This window comes from Convolutriloba macropyga, chromosome 9 (assembly GCF_964194025.1).
Source record: "Convolutriloba macropyga chromosome 9, txConMacr16.3, whole genome shotgun sequence".
NCBI classification, from domain to species: Eukaryota; Metazoa; Xenacoelomorpha; order Acoela; family Convolutidae; genus Convolutriloba; species Convolutriloba macropyga.
This window is the reverse complement of record NC_134476.1, coordinates 64,775,273-64,797,106: the sequence shown is the minus strand read 5'-3', so window position 1 is coordinate 64,797,106 and position 21,834 is coordinate 64,775,273. Positions and strand designations below refer to the sequence as shown.

The following is a 21,834-nucleotide window of genomic DNA, read 5'->3' as shown; positions in this document are numbered from 1 at the left end:
CCGCTTTACACTGTCTGGAGGGGAACAGCTTGGAGTGCAGCATCCGGCTAAGTGCTACTCATCTTCCCTTATGTTCCGACCTACGTCCATCGTTGCCGGATGGTGTACACGGTCCTTTATTTATGTATAGAATCTAAAAGAACTACCGTAAAATTGTTAAATCAGACTTTATAATTTCATTCGGCGATCAACAACAGTGTATGAGTCGGAAAAAAGACTTGAACAATCTATTTTTTGTTTAGAGCTGGTTTTAATAGAATTGATTCAGAAGCGATCTTGCTTAGTGGCGCAAAAATGCTTTCAAAAGGCTCAACCTTTATCTTGCCTTTAGAAACATTGAAGAATCTAATCATTCCGTTTAGCGTTTTGTTTTACTTTCATACCATGAACTATCAAATTGCTTTTTTAACAAAAAAAAACATTTCTCTCAACGTACACAGCAAGTTGACCCCTTTGCAATGCAGCTGTATGAGAGTGCTTCAAGGACCGTAATTGAAATTCATTGCAATTGCTTAGCAGATCAAATGTGGAATTTGGACGATAATAACTGTATTGGATCCAATGATGACCTGATTAAAAATTTGATTCGTTTAGAATAACTTTATCCGCTTTATAAGTGCCTTTTATGAACAAAGAAGGTCGATTTGGAAAAACTCAGCAGATTTTCTTTCATACGGAATTGGAAATAGTTGATGGGCGCGGAGTATACTTCAGTTTAATAGGTTGTGGTAATGCAGTAGAATTTTGTAGAAGATCACACAGAAACCAAAAAGCGTTGATAAAAAGATGATTTTTCACGCCCATACTTCGCCTCAAATTCTTTATAAATCTTTTACTTGATCGTTTCAGGGTTGATTGAACTTGCGGATCGTACTGTGCCTAATAATGCAGAGCTACTGAAAAATCTATCAAATATGGCCTATTTCTGAATCTGAAACAAGCAAAAAATATGAGATAAAAAATAGAAAGAGCTTGATATCAAATTGAAAGAGCGAACTAAGAGCGGGATCTAGTTTGTTCCGAACCAAGTGTTTTTTCCCCATAACAATTTAAGTGTTCTTATTTGGCGTTTCTCTATTGCAAAAACTAATATGTGTGTGTTTGTGGGTCGAAAAAAGTGTGTGTATGCCAACATGGGGGGGGGGGGGTTGTGAACCAGGCTAGATCCTAAGAGTGAAATGAATAAGAAAGAGAAATGCTAGTCAAAAAGGAGCATTAAGCAGGTTGAATGCTATGACATAACATGAAGCTATATCATTTTGACCTAACGAGAAGAGAGTTTTGTGATGGAATTGCCCTTCGCAATGATTGAGAACCAGTAAATATGACATCATTTGCTTACAGTAAGATTTTCTGCCACATTTCCTTCATTGTTTGGAAGAAAGGTGACCCAAATGGAGAAATAGTGAACTTCGTTGTTCGTTTGTGAATCTGTCGAGTGATGTCTGTCGTGAAATTGAGATCAAGCCTCATCTTCAGCTGTTGCAAGGGGAACAATCTTAATTCAAGGAAAACAGAATATGATGATGCAATATTAGAGATGAAGGCCAATGGACTTGGGTCGACAAAACACTTGATACAAAAATGATCACACCGCTAACACAAGTTTGCCCTACAAGTATCACGGATCTATTTAAAAGAACTGCCATATGGTAGAGTTAAAAGCAGATTATTCAAAATTCCAAAACTGAGAACCGAGAAATTCAGAGAGAACTTTTACTTTCGAACTGCCAAAGTTGCCAACAATCTGCCTTAAGAGATAGACTTTTCCCAGCCTTTGGGACTCAAAAGACGTATTCTGTCATGTGGGACCGTCTGATGTTGAACTTCAACGAAAGAGTAGTCTGTACATGGACAATTTTCTGTGATTGCTCCGATTGCAGAAAATAGTGGAATCAAGACCAAAACTTCTATGGGAGCAATCCCCTCGGCTTGATACCAAAAAGTCACAACCACCACAACAACTGCAAATATTGAGAAAGCAGGTTTTTATGCACTTGTCTTTGCATGCAATGGTGGAGCTGGCCCATCAGCTTCAAAAGCGCTGAAACAACTGGCAGCAAAGCTCTCCTCGCGAACTGCTACGCTGTCATCATGTTGTTTCTAAGGCGAGAGTTCATCTCCGCCCTCCTAAGCAGCTCCAGCCTCTGTATTCGATTCTTGGGACACTTGGGCGAAAGAAGTTTTTGATGATTTGAAGGGTGATTTTTTGAAGATGGGAAACTGTTAGATAGGCAGACTCATGTACTTTCGCTTTTAGTTTTTTTTTGCAACAAGTAAATTAAAATTATAACCATACGAGGGGATCATCAGAGGGGATCATCAGAGGGGATCTAGCCCAGCGTGACGAAGCAGGTCTTGAAACCGTTGCCACCCAAAAAGATCTCGGAGTCGTAATGTCTCGAAATCTCTCTTGGAGCGCAAACTGCCAACTTAGAACAACCAAAGCGTGGAAAGCCTTCTACACACTCAAACGAAATGTTTCGAGCAGAACCTCAATGGAAACGAAACTGAACGCTTACATAGGATACGTAGTGCCCGTACTCACTTACGCCTCCCAAGTCTGGTACCCTTCGAAGACTGACATGAAATCAATCGAGAAGATCCAGCAAAAGGCAACAAAGTGGATATGCGGTGGAAACGACGAATACCATCAAAGACTCGAAACGCTGAAAATACTCCCACTCTCCATGTACATGGAAATGCACGATGTCCTCTATCTCCTCTCAATCCTAGAAGGCAATTACTACGTCCCCGAAGACAAACTGCCAAAGCGAAAAGAAAACGAAACAAGACAAAAGCAGGAATTTGAACTCCCCAAACACCGACTACATAAATCAGACGAAAATTTTTTCTTCAGAGCCACAAAGCTATTCAACATCATCAGTAGGACAACGGAGAAGCCAATGACGAAGAAACTTCTGACAGAGATGTACCAAAACTATTTCCACAGAAGCTACAACGAACTCGACAGCTGCACCTGGAGACTTCTATGCAACTGTGGAATCTGCAATCCAATGAAAAAACTCGTGCCAAACGAAAACTGAAGGGTTCCACACCCGAGGGCTCCGACCCTAAAGACTCTCCTACTACTACTACTACTACATACGGTTAAATATACTTGAAACAAAAAATACTTGACACAAAAAAAATAGTTGACTGTTTTCAAGAGTTTTAGGACTTTCTGAGCTGATGGTGTGTAGTGCTGGGAGATCATAACGTAGTGCTGGGAGGGGGACCCGGACCAGCCAATATTCACCCACTGTCGGTGAGAAGCATTTCTCAATTTAGTTTTTCGACGTAAGAGTGCTTGTTAGCTGTCATCATTCTTGTCAATGATTCTTCGATTAGCTCCCGAATTGTCTGGTTGCGGCAATATCATGTCTGAACGTCACTATTTGAAGACCAGCACCGGAATGGCGCTTTCTCTGATCCGAACTAGCTTGAACACTTGAGCAAAAGTTACTCACAGGGACTTTTTCTTCACTCTCCTAATGAGTTCCATCCTCTGCATTCGAGGCTCGGGGACACTTACGTGGCGCGAAATTGTTGATGCTTTAATGGTAACTGTTGTTGAAAAGGGAGGCTGTTAATTTAACTCATGTACTATCGCCATTAGTTGTTTGTTATAGTGCTGTCTGTCTTTTGTTTTACATTTTTCTCAGCTGGTGTTCATGTATAATCCTTTTAATCAACGGTTTTTTAATTACCACCAGGAAGATCGGCGCTGTATATATTGCTTTAACTGTGATGTAAGTAGTGAATCGAAATGCTGTATATTTGCTCTTGTATGAGTCTGATTGATTTTTCAGATAAAATGATCAACAATTATATCCGATTAGCGAGTCCATTGGATGGAAGCTGGTTTTGTAGATTGTGTTCAAATATGACGATGCGCGATTACAGCACTAGAAGCAAGGAAACTTCTGGTCTAAAAATTTCTAATTTCAAACAAGAAGAGGCAATAAGGAGCAGTTATATTCCTAAGAAAGTTTCTTTCAATACAGTTTTGCCAGAGAATATCGAGGAACCAAAGTTAGTCGAACACTATCCTGCTAAAGAAAAGTTAAAACATTGCGATGCTCTTTTTCAATTCTTTCAACCCAAGAAATACTGGGGTGAAGACTTAGTGAAAAGTGGTTACTCAGGACAAGCATGGACTATTGAAGCTCTTCGTCTAAAAAGTAGCAAAGATTTACATAAGTTATGGTATGTTCTACTTGTGGAGCGGAATGTTCTCTCGACGCTGGACCGGGAATGCGAAGAATGTGAGAAAACTACTCCACACGAAGACAAAATGGTGAAAGTAGAACAGAGTATGGAAAACATTTTGCGGGTCATCGAGGAAAGAAACCAAGCTTACGAAGAGCTTGAGCATGATCGAAGTAGACCAAAAGGAGCTTATGCGTGGAATATGTTCGGATTCAGACATTGGAAGAGGTATACATAGTTTTATGAACAGCTCTTTGATCTACCCCTGCAATGTATAGTAGCATGTTTGTAACCCCAAACGCTTATTAACAGCTGCGATAGCTGAGCAAAGCTTTTCAATAGCCGCACAGTGATAGCTGGGGCTATTATTGTCCTTCTCTTGGTTTTTTTACGACTCGAAAATGAGTCTTGGTGGAGCGTCTTTTTAAGATTCCAAAAGGTTTTCTGTTTTTTTATGAGTGAGCGATTCAAGAAATGTTCAGGGAGTGAATAAAGTTTGTAAAACTTGTTTCTGTGAACAATTTTGAAGAGTGCACCCAGGCCTACGTACAGACTTGTGAGAAGACAATGATTGACCAAAATGTATTATGAAAAGACCGTACTTGACTCATTTCAGCTATGAAAATACGTTAGCTGGACTTTCAGTCATGCTTGACTTTAGCGCGAGTCGCATTTCTCTCAAAAGACTTAAACACATTTTCTCCCTGAATATATTTGATTGAATTTGAAAGAGATTAAATTGCTGGATTGTCATTGGATAAAATTGTATGTAGCAACTTACTGAAAAAGTAGTAGAATTGTTGTTTGTAGAAGTTGATTGAATACTGCAGTTGGATTATTTGGAAGATTGTAAAACAGTTGTATTATTTGGAATGTTGAATATATTAGCTGAAGAAATTAGTTGAATTGATTGGGACTCTGCATCGAACCCGCATCTGAAATATATATGCAAAACAATCATTTTATGAACTGAGTATGAGATATATAAGTTGGTGACAGGAGTGGGAATTAGAGCAATTTCGAAATCAAAATAAAGCAGTTTCTGAATAAAGCAGTTGCGTTAATTCGTAATAACTCTAGAAAATTGACGGCTTCCAATCATCTTTTCTATGCACGAGATCAAATGTTACAAGATCAGACAAATTTAATTGGATCCTTATCCGCTCTCTTGAATGAAATTAAATCATAAAGAACAGCAGTGTTTAGCTACAAGCTCACAATTTTAAATTCATTTATGACAATGGTCAATGAACTAATACCAATGGCTTTACTTCCAAGAATAGCTCTTGAAGAAATTCTGAAAGCAGTGGTAATTTGGCAGACAAAAGCAAATGAAGGATTATCTTAGGCAATACCTACAAATCAGCTCTCAACGTATTACGAAACAAAAATTCTCAGAAATGTTGACGTAGTGGAGGATGGAATGTTCTTCACTTTGGCGATTCCGTTCGTGACAGGAGCAACTGCTCTTAATCTTTACAGAGCTATACCGGTTCCGATGCCTAACAAAGGAACTGATGGATATGCATCGCAGCATGCTATCGAATCCGATTTTATTGCTATAGCTGAATCGACTCATAAAATCGCTCTTCTATCGCCGGATGAAATTGACAGGTGCGTAGGGTCAATCAGTTTTTCTGTTTGCATTAATGGCTTCTCGCTTGAAACCGCTCACGACACATGCTTAGGATCACTTCTGATTGGCAACCTTTTTATTGCTTTACAAAATTGTGATATAAAAACATTAAAACTGCCAGTAAAGGAAAAAGCTCGAAATATTGGCAATGGAAAGTGGATGATCACTTCGGCAACTTCTTTTGATATGTATTTGAGCACAATGAGGAACAATGACCCACTGACTGGAACAAAACTTGCAGGATGTCAAGTATGTATAATACAATTAGAGTGTGGAACGAAAATTAAAACAACCTATCTTGAGATCAGAGTTGACATGTTTTTCATGTCAGAATGCTACAATTACACTCCTCGACATAACTCGGACTGATCCCCTCAAACTTTTGCTTGCGAAAATACCAGCGATTGATAATTTGCCTCACATGGTAACAATAGCACAAGCGCGCCAACAATTCATTGAAGATATTCAATTGAAAATGTCAGAAGTGCCTGAGTATCAACGATTCTCGTTCGATAAACTTGATGAAGTCGCAAAGCCGATATTGCGAGATATGCAAACAGTTCGTACAAGTCTAAGTAATGAATTGACCCAAGCTCATACATGGAAAATGTCAATCATTATTGGAGTAGCGTCATTCATAAAATCAATGGTTTTACATTTTTTCATTAACTAAGTTCACAAGTTTGGAAAACACTATGCCAAACTGATGAGATCTGAAAAGGGACTTATACATCGACCGGTACTAATTGTTACCGATGATGAGTATCAAATTCTCAACATACACCCAGATTGTAGAATGTTGAAAGAGGATGTTGTAATTAATCAAACTCAATTAATATCTGCCCTTTCATACAGTGGAACTGTTCAACAAACGTCCGCTCCTCCAATGAACATGAACCTTTTTTGTCAACAGTTGACGAACAATCTTAAGCAAGTCTAAATTCTTCAGCAAGAAAAAGACACAGAAAAAACAATTATTAACCACAAGCTTATTTTTTTTTACTAAAATGCCTTCACAAGGTAATAAAACACAAACACAAAAGTGTTATTACAGCTTCAATATTATTTTCAAAGTGCCTAAAAGAGGCACAAAAAAACTTATGACATAATTATTTGTCACAATTGATTAAATGCTTATTATGGTTGCTGCTAAAGTGCATGAAAAACGAATTGAAATTCTTAGAAATCTTAGATAAATTTTTATACACTATCTTTATGGAGTAAAATTTTTAAAGAGGCGCAGTGTCATGGATAAATTATTACACAATTTCTCCCTGAATATATTTGATTGAATTTGACAGAGATTAAATTGCTGGATTGTCATTGGATAAAATTGTATGTAGTAACTTACTGAAAAGTAGAATTGTTGTTTGTAGAAGTTGATTGGATACTGCAGTTGGATTATTTGGAAGATTGTCAAACAGTTGGATTATTTAGAATGTTGAATATATTAGCTGAAATTAGTTGAATTGATTTGGACTCTGCACCGAACCCGCTTCTGAAATATTATGAAAACATTCGTTTTATGAGCTGAGTATGAGATATATAATTACCCCTAATTTTCTCAAAAGACTTTAGCTCGACCCGAAGTTAGGGCTGGACTTAAGTTCAACCCAATGTTTTCAAAAAAAACTTAGATAAAAAAGTTTTCTAGATTCAAAAAAGTTTTTTCATGGTCCAGCTAAAGCCTTGTCATAATCAATTAAAGCGAGCAAAGTTTTCATGGGTCCATCGGTAGTCTTTTCATAAGTCTGTTTTTTGCCTCTAAAGTTTTACGTGCAACTCTTTCGTTCATTATTGCTTTTAATGTTGTCTGCAGGTACGCAACTTCTTTTCTTCCGATTTTCATATTTTACAAATCCCTTAAATACATGTATTGTTTTTGAAAAAAAATGAAGGTACATATTTTGGAAGGGAACACAAACTTAATAACGCCACATTTTTGTCGTGGCGAATGGGAACAGGGTAGTTAGACTAAGGCTACCTGGTTTCATTCTACCAAGTAATGTGGTAATGTACTTCAGCTGCCATAATGCTGCATCTGAAGAGTTGACAAAAGTTTTCTGGCAGTTTTCCATCTGTTTCGTAAGTTGGAGTGCCGTGGTGCAAAGCTTTTCAGCCTTGCTCCAGTGCTGTTTCAGCCTTGCTCCAGTGATGCGTAGGAGTAGAGAAAAATTGGCAATCCGAATTGGCAACAAGCACACTTATGGAAAGATGAATGGCGGACTCATGAAAATACCTAAACTCAACTTGACTGGTTATGAAAAGACTACTGATGGACCCCTGAAAAGCCTTTGCTCGACTCTAATTGGTTGTGAAAAGACTCTAACTGGACCCTTAGCTGGAACCTTAGAAAATACCTTAGCTGGACTTTTACGAGTTGCTGGACCGTATAATTATAGTCAATATTGGCTCCGCTACCAGACTTTTGAAGTGTTTTCATTAGTCGAGGTCTAGACCTGGGGTGAAAAGAGAGTGGTTCTTTTGTTCATGCCTTCTTTTGAAACACAGCAGTTAATCTGTGAAATTTTTTTCGCTAAGTGAGCAAAGTTTTTGTTCACGTGCGGTTTTTTCAAGCGTTTTGTTTTTTGAAACATCTATGTTGTCTAAGAGGTTATTTCTGACTAAAGTTAGCTTTAGGGTGAATTTGATAGCGTTTCAAAGGTTTTGTCAATTAAAGGGAATTTTACGACAATTTGAAGGTTTTTTAAACAAATCTCCGTTTTTAGAGCTTTTTTTCAGCGATTTCTGGCCTATTATTGTACTGTATTGCTTGTACATGTCACTGAATACATGCTTAATGCTCGTGGGCAGTTTTTTTATTGCAAATTAGAAACAGATTTTGGAACCAAGCAATTTATTTTTATTTAATTTCCTGGGTTTTTGCTTTTTGTTCAGAATTGGAGATGTTTTTGTGCTTTTTTGACTTGTCCCATTTTGCGCGAGGAATTGACTTGTCTCGATTACATGAAATATGGTTTTCCTTTGTGTTTGTACGTTTACAAATTTAAAAATTATGACGTTTTGTTTTTTTAAGTTAAATTTTGTTTGTTTAATTAAATTAAGATAGTCTTTTCTCTTCCCTGATACTAACTGCTATCAGAAACTAGAAATTTAGCAGGCTGCTTTTTGGCAAAGATATCTTCGAGTCTTTTGCGGTACTCTTCCCGCTATATTTTTTTCGATCGATATTTTGAGTGTATATAAAACAGGATGTAAAAGTCAATGCCAAACGTGAAAATTGAGTATTAAGGTCAAACGGCTGAGCGAATTGAAGAGAGGAGAGAGTGATTTTGGTTCATAAAGCGTGTTAGAGAGAGCGACAAAAGTAAGTGTGAAAAATTTTACGCTAAGCAAGCGCGCCGTTTTAGTTTTAACTTCTCATTTTGTTAAATAGTTTTTCTAAGCTGAATTATCAAATAGCTAAACGTTTGGCAAGTTTTTGCCATCTCAATCATATATGAGTGTTTTATATGCAATCCTGAGCTATTTTTGTGATTTCACCTTTATAGACGCTTTTTATTGGGTTTTGTCCTCGGTCATATTTGCAGTATCTGTGGTTACATTATTGGATGAAATTAGCTTTTATGTTGGTTTTTGTGAACTTCTGATTTCGGCAGTATTTGTTTAAGTTTGGTTTTAAGAAAATTAAAGGGTCTAATTTTAAAGATTTTTTTGCTTAGTTTTCATTTAAATTTTTGCATTATTCTTGCGTTTTTTTTGGTTATGGTCACTAAGCGGAAAGAATTAAGTTGATAAAGCATGTTTTCATAAACTTAATTGATCATTTCTGCGGTTTTGTGAACTTTTTTTCTTGCTCTCTTTTTGTGTCCTACAATGCATTTGGGTGTTGCCTAGGTGCTCAATAAGTCAGCCGGAACTGTTTCTTAAGGTGTGTTGAAAACAGTTTTTGAGACTTTGCATAACATTCAGAGACTTTCTTAAGGTGTGTTGAAAACAGTTATTGAGACTTTGCATAAAATTCAGAGACTTTCAGAAAATTTTAATAAAAAACTTAAGATTTTTTAGTATTGTTTTTCTTCTTGCTCGGTTTTTCTTCATTTTTTCATTTTCAGAGATGTATCTTTGATTATATTTAACCCATAGATAGTTCATTTTGAACTAAATTTAATTATAGCAGATAATTTATTGTATAGAACTCTCTTTGAGTCTCAACTCGATACAAAATTTTTGCAAGGAAATATTTTCATAAATTGCCTTTTCCCTGATAATTCGCTTACTCCGGTTGTTTCAAATTGAAAAATTTAATGAAATTACTGTTCCTTGGTTAGTATTGGCTGGCTGGTGTAAGTTTTCTACTTGGATTCGATTCGGGAGTCTTCCGGCTGTTTTTTATTTCGTCATGATTTTTGTTCCGACCATTTGACTTCACAACCACTTCAAATCTGATTTTTCATTCATTCATGCAATTTCAACCGAATTCCGTGCTTGACGTCATTGCTCACAGTTAGTGGAGGGAGGTTTATTTTGTTCCTTCGTGTGATAATTTTCTGGTCACACGTGACTTACCTCACTCTCAAAATTGACTTCCTCACTTTGAACTTGAATTTTCTTTACCTTAATTCAAAGTGATAATGCCAAGTGAATGTTTCACTCTGAATGAAGGTTATTTAAGAGCAGTTAATAGTGACAGTAGTAACTTATGCAGAGACTTAATTAAAATATAACATCTCATCCTTTAAGAAAAGAGTAATTTTGGTTATCGTTCAGAATATCATTGTTAGATCATCGCCGCAGACAACATAAAGGAGTTTTAACTGATATATGTTTTCCCAAGAACTTATCTAGCAGCTCTACGATAAATTTATTGTACATAGAGGTTTTTTGTAGATATTAAGCTCTTCAGAAACGAGAAAGACGTCTTAAATCTTGTCTATTAAGAGAAAAATTCTCCTCTAAGCAATCGTTGTTGTTTTTTGAAAAGTTATGCTCGAAGGTTTTTTAAAAGTAAGAATTATTTTCTGCAAAAACTCAATATAAACAAACTTTGACAAATCAATCTATGAGGCGACTCGGAGGGTACAGAAAATGGGACAGTTTATATTAAGGTGAATTGAATGCATACGCTAAGGAAATACATTGAAAACTTCATTTTCTCCATTTCCAGGCTGGTTAGGGAAAAATTGTGCCAGAAAATTCAATCATTGTTCTCAAAGTTGCGTTTTCCGTCTAAAGCATATTCAACAGTGCTGTAGCATGCATGCAAATAGTAATATAGATTTAACCCTTACAGAACAAACATGTCTCACAAGCATATCTTTCTTTTGTCATTAAATGAGCAGTTTTCAAAAGTAGTAAGCATATTCTGTTTTGGCAGCAGATTTTAAAGTTTTGCGGCGCCAAATAACACTGGAATTCTTTCATCGTTCTCCTAATAAGAGTTTCATGCAAAAGGTTATAAGTTTCTAGTAGGTCTTTTGTTCTCAAAATAAAATTGAATCATTTAGGGTTTTCGCCAACCCCAATTGTTAACGCAAAGATGTCAGACGAATTTGAGTTTTTTTGAAGACGTGTAGTTCGAACTGACAAATTTTGTTTCTCTGAAATAAATCTTCACAATGATCACGGCGGTTACGAAATTACAACTTTTTTTTTCTGTAGAAGCTAAGTTTTCACATTTGAGTTTTTTGTGCAACCATATGATACAATACCGTTTTGTAATATTGGATTAACATTGCTTTATAGTAGCGAAGTAGCAACTGCCTTCGTATTAATAAGTCCACACTGTTCACCGAGTCTCTTTTAATGAAAGTTTTGAAACTTGACCGTCGGTTTAGATTCTTAAATTTAATTCAAGGTGCTTGAACCTTTCTTTAATAGCAAGCGGACAAATTTTCATACTATACTGATGATTGGAAGTACTGGCAATTAGATTTATTTGAACTTTTATCTTAAGTAAAGGAAAATATGTCAGCTAACAGCCAACTGCGGATTTCATTGAGATCCGTTCTAATATCCTCTAGTTTACATCCAACCGACGATCTCTTAGTCTAATCTGCTAACACAATTATGATTGAATTGACAGCACACATTTAATTTAAATAATGATTAATAGAGGTCTAAAGATTGATCTTTATGATACGTCACAACGTAACTTTCTCCAATTCGATAGGCATCCATTGACTTGAACTCTTTGGCAACTTTTCATTTAATACGAAGCAGACCGCGTGTTACAGTTACCGCGATTACCATAGCATTCTAACTTAAGCATCAATATAAAAAAACTTATTTACAATATAGCTTCAATATAAGAAAAACTTTTTGTGCAAGTTAGAACCCTTTCATTAATTTCGACCATGGCATAAACAGTACTGTTTCCAGTGGAAACCAAATTGTTTTTTTGCAAACATTTTATGTTTGAGAAAACTATAGAATCGATTATACATAATCCCATCGAAAGCTTTACTCAAGTAATAGGCAATGATATTGGCTTATAATTGTTTTTTGATGGGTCTTATCACCAACATTATGCAGAGGAGTCACTTTGGCTTTTGCTAATGCTTTTGGAAACTTTCCGTTAATGAATGTTAAATTGATAAGATATATTAAATATGGAACAGAAACCTGTGAGCTGATCTTCAACAGACTGTTGCTGATATTGTCAAGCCCGGAAGAAAACTTATTGTCTAATTCATCTAGTTTTTTTATTTCATTAACTGACTTTGGAAAGAAATTTGACTTCTCATGGGAAAGTATAGTTTGGCGAGGTGTGTAAGACACTTTACTTGAATTTTTTATCCCAGCATCAGCAACAAAATCATAGAATGTGTTCGCACTCTCACTATTTCTAGGACATTCAACCTCAGTTACATAAAATGGGGTCCGTTTTGTTTTCCATGCTTTAACCACTTGGATCCATTAGAGGTTTATAGACCTGTATTGACTCTCCCACGCATGATTCGAAAACATTTGATTTAGACCTTTTCCTTCTCATTCTCAACAGGTTTTCAAACTGGTTGCGCAAGTTTAATTTTTTGAGATGAACATTTTTCCTTGTGTTCTTTAGTTTTCAGCGAGATTTTTACTGGTATTTAAATAGTTAGTTAAATTCAATATCCATTTGGGATTTTCCCCTTATTTATACTGGAATGTCCTCAAAATGGGAAAAATCATCAGTGATTTCTCAGAACAAACAGTTGGAGCCATTGAAAGCTTCGTCTGCATCAGCTGCTTCAACAGTATAACTTCTGAAAGATGTATGATGTTCATGTTATGTGACCTTATATTGAGCAGCGTTTGTAGGGCTTTTAGGAAAGATGTATCACCGTCTGATTTTTTTTAGTGTGTTTCTCCAATCAATTGACAGGGGGTAATGATCAGAAGTTTGATGTTTATAGACAAAAACGAGTGCCGAAACATTTCTGCTATATGCTATTATCAAATTAAGACATGGAAGACATTGTTACTCGAGTAGGCGACTTTCAAACATTTTAAAACCCTTTGAATGGATCACAAATTTTGTAATCCATAATCAGTTGATGATTTTTCACAATTTCAATGCTAAGATTTCCAGAGAAAACAAAAGGAGTTTCAACTGAAGTATGTTTTTCAAAAATCTTATCTAGCAGCTCTCCAAAAAGTCTTTTTGTTATGAGGTTTATTGGAGATAGTTAGGACTTCAACCTTTTTCATGCTTTAGAAATTTTAACAAACAGAGCTTCCTCAAAAGCTGTTTCAGTTTCGTATTATGCCTAAATCTTTTCTCACTTAATTCGTCACACCTTGGCCCCTTGACGGTCTACATTTTGTTAGATATTGAGACGAGAAGCTTTTTGGGTCATCATTTTAAGATAACCATGTTTGACTGAAACATAGAACAGACGGAAATAAACTAAGACTTAGTATTAGTGCATCCAAATTGTCCAGGTTCTGTTTTAGGGACATCACATTTATGCATTACAAAAGTGTTAAACACTTCGGGAGTTTAGCAATTCAATTTGTATCATTCACTTTAGTGGTCACCTGAGTCGAGCATTTTTCCCTAGCTTCATTAGGTTCGCTAGCGATTGAACAACATCATTCACTAACAAAGCTGTATCGTCTGAATTAGGAGCTAGCGATAATTGAAATTGTTTTCGCTTAGCACTGCGAGGCAACAAGGATGATGGTTTTTTTGTCATTGTCGGCGGCTTTTTCGTGTCGTGGTTTGGATATGATTAGTCAATTGCACTTGAGTAGTCTGCGCTTTAATAGTTTTGCCGAGGGTTATTAAGAGCAACATAATTTTTCATTTCCTCTTTTTCTTCGCTGGAACAGTATCTGTATGAGGGGTTCTGGTTTTACACAAAACATCTTGTCTGGTATAAGAAAATAGTCCCATTTGCTTTGCCTCACTCGGAGCTGAGCACTCTTCAACGTGAACCATCCGTCCGTTTGAATTAGATCCCCTTCAACCACGTTCCTTGTCTCCAAATTAAGTCCCTGTCTTGATGATAATTGAATTTGACGATGATAGCTTTTTGATTAAGTGGATGACATGCTGCAATGTTTGGATGGATTAATTTTCAACACGCCTTTGAGTAGGTATTGTGTTCTGTTTTAAGCATCTGTTTTAAAGCTTTTGTTTTCAATGTTGAAGTTGAGGAATAGTTTCCGCGAGTTTTTTTGAGCTCCAGTCTATTCGCCGATTTAATCAATGCATTTTTTAATATCATTTGCAGTTTACGCAGATTTTGCTTCAAGGATTTCATTTCATCTTGTTGCTCTATAATCAGTACCATCTTTTTCAATAAATCTTTGGTCGAGGCACTATCATTGATTTGTATGACTTCCACTTCGTCTACAATGCAGTTAATTTCAAAACAGTCACGACCCGTGTTTTTGTCTGGACATTATCAAAGTGCATGCTGTCCTGGATATTGTTAAACATTCCAAATGGTAGCTCAGTTAGGCTTATTTATGAGTAAGTTGGTCCAACTTCGAGCCTCCCCACCAAAAGCTCTAGAAAACTCGGAGAAAGCAGAGTACTTCATTAAGTTTTTTGCTGCTGTTTTTTTTTTGCTTCATCTGAGATCGCCTCCTCTTCTTGATGAGCTTTCCCGCAGAGAATGTTTTTGCACCGAAGTGTTGTAGTTTGTTCCTTTTTCTTCAGAGGACAAAAAAATTGCTTCAGCGACGCAAGGATGCAGTTTTGATAAATTGTGATCATTTTGTGATTTTTCCAATCACTATGTGAACTAAACTGTTTAATGGCGTCAATCACTACCATTCCAGTCGATCGAAGGCCTTTCAGATAGAGCGGAGCACCGAATCGTTTTATATGGACAATTGCAGCAATGCAGTCGTTATTGCAAAAGAATGTCAATTAGTTCAGGAACAGGACGGGCTTTTGTGCGCTCAAATGGAGTGATTGTATTAATAATTACGTCGTGTCGAATTACGGTTCTTTCACAGACAACCACCAACATTTGGAAGTTTTAAAGTAACTTTTATCTCTCCGGAGTTCTCACGTTGACACTCAGACCAACTCAGTGATAATGTCTCTCCAACAAAGGTTTCTTTTCGTGGTTTGACAGTGCGTTCAAAGTAGTTCTTAGCGAACTCGTTCCAATAATAAATACCATATGCAGTGCCGGCCTCAAACCCTACTGAATAAGAGGAAATCCAATATAATCCGGACTTTCAATCAATTGGCTGAAAAAAACTAAATAGCCTCCCGAGTGCACATGGAGACTATTTATTAATTTTATCACAGTTAGGCTTTATTCCAGAACAACTTTTCGCTCGGTTGGCTTATTGATTTTTGCTCGAAATTGGTTTTACTCGGAAAATCTTTAGCAATAGGCCAATTTGATGCAAATTTTTCCGTGGCCGAACGAAGTGTGCAATTTCGGATTCGAATACGAAGTTTCTTTAGCTGAGATATGGTTTTACTTTGTTGTTGGTTTTACAATACCAATTGCGATAATTTTTGCGAGATAGTACTCAACTGACCGAATTTGAGAAATATGGTATACAAAACAAACAGCAAAAAATTCGGGTCTTTCCCATTATACCCCCCCCCGGTCAGATAACCTATGCCTCCATCATGGTGAACATACCATAATGTGGGTGGGGTGGGTCTATAATTGGGAAGATGGGAAAGAGCCAAAAATTCTTGTGAACCGGAAGTTTTTTTCAAAAAATGAGAATTGTGCATTTATGATATAGTGACATTTTTGTTCTTTATCTACTTTCGCTGTTGCCATGCCTCTGAAGGCATTAGTCATCTTTTGGTCTCAGTTGATCAGGTGTCTAATTGGTAGCAAGAAAATCTCCCGGCATATTGAATGTAATCTTCGTTCTTAGCAGATTTGGTCGGGCCTCTCCCATTATAGCCCCCCTCCAGCTTAGTGTTATATGAGCATATAGCCCCCTATCCAGTTAAACCATAATGCTGAGCTATAGTGGGAAAGACAGGGGGGGTCTGGAAACAGAATAGATCTCAAAATTGTTCTCTGAAAACTTGGGTCAGAATCTTTAATAGCATAGATAGCAACACTCAAAGCCGAAACGAAGATTGGGCCTCTCAAAATGAGCTACAAAAATCTGAAACAATGTTTAAACTCAATTGGCAATTTCTGTTCCACCTGAAGCTGCAATGAAGGTTCCACTTTTCTTCACGTTGGTTTTCTTTTCCAGGTTCCGAGAGCACGCCGTTCCTTGGTGGGAAAACGAACGATTCAACTTGAACAAAAGAACCCAGTATCAAGATTACGTCATTCCTTGGATGAGACTTCGATTGGAACGAAGACGCCAAAGGCTCTTCGCTCAGAGACGTCATTTCGAATGGAGACTTCAAGAGTCAGCTAAGAAGTTCCCAGATGTTGCGATCCCTCCTTTGCCTTCTGAAGTCGATAACCCTAGAAATGAGGCCAAATTTAATCTAAAGGAGTATATGAGAAAACAGAAATCTATTCTTGAAGCGAGGGATAAAGATGAATAAATTTTATTTCTTTGTTATTTTTGATGCTCAGTCAAAAGCAAAGCTTTGAGAGTCCTTAAACGGGTTCATAAATAGCAGCTTTCAAGCAAATGATTCCTTATACTTTCTCTGAGATTCTTAAACAACTGAATTCCATTGGCGGCAGCTCTAACTTCTAATAGTCAAATGAAAATTGGGCCAAATTGGTTGCTTAGTGGGCTTATATCTTTTACGCCGCCAGGAGGCACAGGTACTATTTTTTACATGGTAACGCGCTATATAACAACATATAATTTGTAACGGGGGGGGGGGGGGGGGTCGGAAGAACACGGGAAGAAACAGAATGATCCGATTTTTCCTTGAAATAAAATTCATTTAGTCGAATGGTAACAATTGCGAGCGTAGTGGTTCTTTTCTAATCAAGTGCTGATTAAAGTCATTTTTATCCTGATGGTCTTTTTCAGACGGTTTTTTGGAATACCGATTTTTCCCCTCGCCGTTTTTGTCTGACTAACAAGTTTCGCGTTTTCTTAAATCTTGAAAACTAGGATGAACTGGTAAAACACAACCATTAAGTTGTTGCGCAACTATGCTCTTCACCGAAACTGCAGGTGAGAAATGATTTCATGATGTGAAGTGGTTCCTGGAAATTTTGACCAACATCAATGCTCTGACAGAATTCTCATTTTTTTTGTCTGAACAACTGACTTTTCTTCAAAAACGGGGTCAAGAGGTAAAGCTTGGCGGGCATGAAGTCGCTACAGTAATGTTAGCTTTGGTGGTCTTTATTTGAGGTACTTTCTACAATTCTTTGAAGCTTCTGAGAAGACATGAAACGGTTTTAAATTTTTCGTGGTTTTGATGCCCCGTCCCCATTTATGCACTTTTCGGACAAAAACGTAATTGGTAGCAGTTGAGATTCAACGCGAGCCATGCAAAGGCTCGCAGCAATCTTTTTTTCTAGCTTGTCGTTTGAGCTCGTCGTTAAGGGTTTGGTGCACGGTTATAATTACAGAACTAAAATTGATAACACAAATAAGGTTTTAACAAATTAAAGTTCTTACTGTTAACATTAATAGTTATTGCTGAATTTAGCTTTTTGCGAAGATGATTGTGTTTTGAGAATACATGTTCGTTGGAACTTTCAGCTCTGAACTTTCAAATGTTGATTTGTCAAATTTGTGCTATAAATTGTTGCTTGGATCAATCCTTAAAGGTAGGTTTCCATCGAGTGATTTGATAGCTGGGTCTAGATATCGGAATAATGGATTGAACGATTTTGCAAAGGCGAAACTTTTTCCTACTGAGGTTCCTAGTTTACTTTGTTGTTAACAATTTGTCAAACTCAAACGTTTAAATTATTAATAGCCGCCAGGCCATTGTGGCTATTATTGGGGACATCGTGTTTTTTTAATTCGTAGTCTCCATCGATGATTCTCGCGACCATTGACTTTTTTAATTTCAGTGACTTCTACTGCTTTGCAATGAAAATTTGTGTGCGTGACGTCATTTGTTCTGCTTTTAGGTCAATTGGGTAACTTATTTCAGTAAAAAAACAGTGTGCAACTAAGTAGTGCCAACTGCATATGCCCTAATTCTTGAGTATTAGAGTCTTGAGTTTTTTATTTTGAATTTTAATTTTGAAAAAGATCTTTATGGGTCTTTTTCCTTATAGAGCGTATGTGTCTCATAAGAGTGACAGCTTGAATCTAACACAAAAAGTCTAGCGGTCTATTAAAGGGTCTACTAATGATCAATCTGTCTATCTTATTTTTTTTAGTTGTTTCAATTCCATTGAAGTCCAGAAGCGTCTATCATGGCTTTTTTCCGCCAATCTGCCGGCTATGTTTAAACTTTAGCATATTTTTAGTGGCTACGCGCAATTTTCGTTAATAATCATCCACATTCTTGGCTTAATTGTCTACAATTTGAGCAGAGATTGGAAAAAGTTGAAGTAAAAAAGGGTATATCATGTAAATAGGGTGTATTATTTAATTATCTGTTACCAGTGAGACACAAACCAGTCAGGTTAATAATAGACTGATTATTTCTTCTTTCACTAGGGTCTAGTACGATTAGGTCCATAAAATCTAATTTTACAAGAAAAATCAGATTCTGAACTCAACTGCAGTTTTCAAGCCAAACTTCGGACACTTGATTCGCTTCAACAAACAAACAAACTGTAATGAGTAACCAGCTCGGTTAACCGTAGTTAATTTATTTATATTTCGCATTCTCAAGTACGATTTAAAGTTGCGCACTAAGAATTATCAAGCGTTTCTGCGACAGCCCTGCAGCATGCGAAAAAAATGACTAGAACTGACTGTAGTAATGACTGGATTGTTAGAGAGCAACAAAAAGTTCGCTCTTTCCTGACGCCTCATCGATGGTCATAACTAAACTATATTTAGACAACTGATTCGAAAAAGATGGCCAACTTAGTACCGGTCCCCAGTTGATGGCCGACGAAAATAAGAAGCTAATAACCTGACTTCAAAATTTTTACGCTGACGTTAGTAGTATAGTATATTGGGGATATGAGACCGGCCTTCAAAAGAAAAAATAAATGAACGTTCTCGTTCGGTTCGCTCATTCGAAGTTATTTATTTTCTCTTTGGAAGGTTGAACTCATATCCGCAATATAATACCGCTCATTTCTCGCGTTGCTCGTCACTTGGTTACTCCTTAATTCGCATAATACTTTATTGGTTTGCTTTATATTGACAAATAATATCTACAATTAAGTATGTATTAAATTATTCCAAATTTTATTCCAAGAGTAGTTCTCCATTTTCAGATTCTGCCGGCACTTACTATCAAGTTCTTTATCCAATCCAAGATATTCTTTTATCATACACCTATAGGTGTGGAGTTCAGTTTGTGTCAGACCTGGCAAATTAGATTAGGATACACATCCAATTGTTCATGGATATTGATGGAATTCATAACGCTGGAATAGCAATAGCTTTGCTCTGCTAACTTCTTTGAAAGTTTTGCCTGATTTCGCCTTTATATGATTAAACGCGCAGCCGTTATCTGTTGTTATCATAAGCAGTAGTCGTTGTCTTGATGTCTCCTTTTTATTTAAATAGACCAGAATATTCTCAACAGGTTCCTCAACCAACATTTTGTTGTGAAGTTTGATAAAAAAACAGGGAAGTACTCTGTAACACCGAAGTTGCAGTCATTCTTTTTTGTGGAGCAAAGGTACAAATCCACTTGTCGTTTGATACGAGGGCACCAGTATTTTTTGTTTTTTTTTCATTCTTCCAGTTCAAGCACTTCTACAGAGTTAAGTAAATTTGTCAAAGTTTCCAGGGAACTAACTTAACTGACGTAAGCTAATAGCAACACCTGTTTCATCTTTTCTTGCTAGTAAGCGTTTAAGGTTAACAGCATTGGAGAATTTAAGAGTTGACATTTTGGTTTGAAACATGTTTCTAAAATTCAAATTGATTGCTTCTCTAATTAAGTTTCTCAGACTGAAACTGGTATCCTGAAGTAAAATTTGTACAATTGAATGATTTTAATCACACCACTTGTCAATAAAACATACACAAAATTCCCAAAAATTATTTCCTCATTCACTGAGAATTATGACTCCGAGTTTTCACCATTGAATTGAATTTGAATTTAACCAGAACAGCAATATAAATATGTAAAATAATACATGTTACTGCCTGGCGGGCATCACAAAGAGACTTATGTCTCATCGAGTGGGTAGCCCAGAAGTATATTGGAGGAGACCTAACGCATGTCAAAAAAACATATCTATTAAATTTTGGTTTTCAAAAATGTAAAGGGAAGTAAAATTTTTTGTCAAAAAATTTGACTGATGGCGGTTCATTTTAGCTATATTTTCTGGGATTAGGTTGTTTTCAGCGGCATAATTGTGAGCCAGTCGGAGCTGTCGTTGTAAAGATTTTTTTCCTGTTTCTTTATGATGTCGTTTGCTTGGTAAAATTCCTTTAGTTGTATTCCGAGTTACTCGTCTAGCAAGAAGTTCTTTCTTATTAAGAAATTTATATACAGATTTGTCTGGCAGTTGCAAAAAAACTTCTCGAAAAATTTCTGATACATACAGTTCAAATATGTTGAGCAATTTGAATTTGCTCATTATTGATTGAACGAAATCAAATTTCCGTTTAAAAAAATGCTCGAAAAATTCTTTTTTGCAAATTGAAAATTTCATTCAGGTTTGTTTTAGTTGTACAACCATAAACAATAAGACCATACGTTATTACAGGCTTGGCATAGCTTTCATAGAAAAGTAGTAACTGATTTTTTGTAAAGTAGTATCTTGCTTTGTACAAAACTCCGCAAAACTTACTCATCTGTTTCGCTATTTTTTCGACATGAGATTTGTAATTCAGTTTGTGGTCTATAATGATGCCTAAATACGTAATTTTGTTTACATTTTGTACGTTTTTAACTGGAAAATCTTTGTTCAAGTATTCACGTTTTCCAAAATTCATGAGGCTGCATTTTTTGTTATTAATTGTCAACTTATGCTCTTCAAACCATCTCTTTGTTTCCTTAACTTCATTATAGAAAAAACTAGTGTTCTGCTTTGCAGCAGAGTAAATTGTAGTATCATCTGCAAACAGAGGAAATTTTTTTGACTTTCAAACTCCCGGGAGATCATTAATGTATAACAGGAAAAACAGTGGACCCAAGACTGACCCTTGCGGAACGCCATAGTTTAACTTCAATTTTTGTGAGACAGAATTATTGTATTCAACGTACTGGTGGCGATTCTCAAGAAAACTCTTCATTAAGTTCAAAAAATTCCCTCGGAAACCGTACTTTTCGAGTTTTTTAATCATTATTTTATGGCATATGGTATCAAATGCTTTTTTTAGATCAATGAAACATGCTAACCCTTTTAAACTTTGGTCTACCGAATTCCTTAAAAACTCAGTAAAAGAGATCAAAGCGTTTTTGCACGATTTTCCTTGTTGAAATCCAAATTGATTTTCATTGATTATTGTAAACTTTTTAATGAAATGCATCATCCTATTAAAAAAAAAATTTCAAACACTTTCGACAACGAGCTTAAGAG

General features: G+C 36.3%; 2 protein-coding genes across 3 annotated transcripts in view; both read left to right on the top strand.

Moving 5' to 3' along the window:
• The window catches only part of LOC142345524 (uncharacterized), a 562,956-nt gene that overhangs the window by 401,358 nt on the left and 139,764 nt on the right, over positions 1–21,834 (top strand). The window lies entirely within an intron of this gene.
• Positions 3,817–16,810, top strand: LOC142345519 (large ribosomal subunit protein uL29m-like). Its single transcript, XM_075397590.1, has 2 exons — positions 3,817–4,440; positions 16,490–16,810. Exons 1-2 carry the CDS (start codon positions 3,818–3,820, stop codon positions 16,791–16,793), a joined length of 927 nt encoding a protein of 308 aa, XP_075253705.1. The 5' UTR covers position 3,817; the 3' UTR covers positions 16,794–16,810.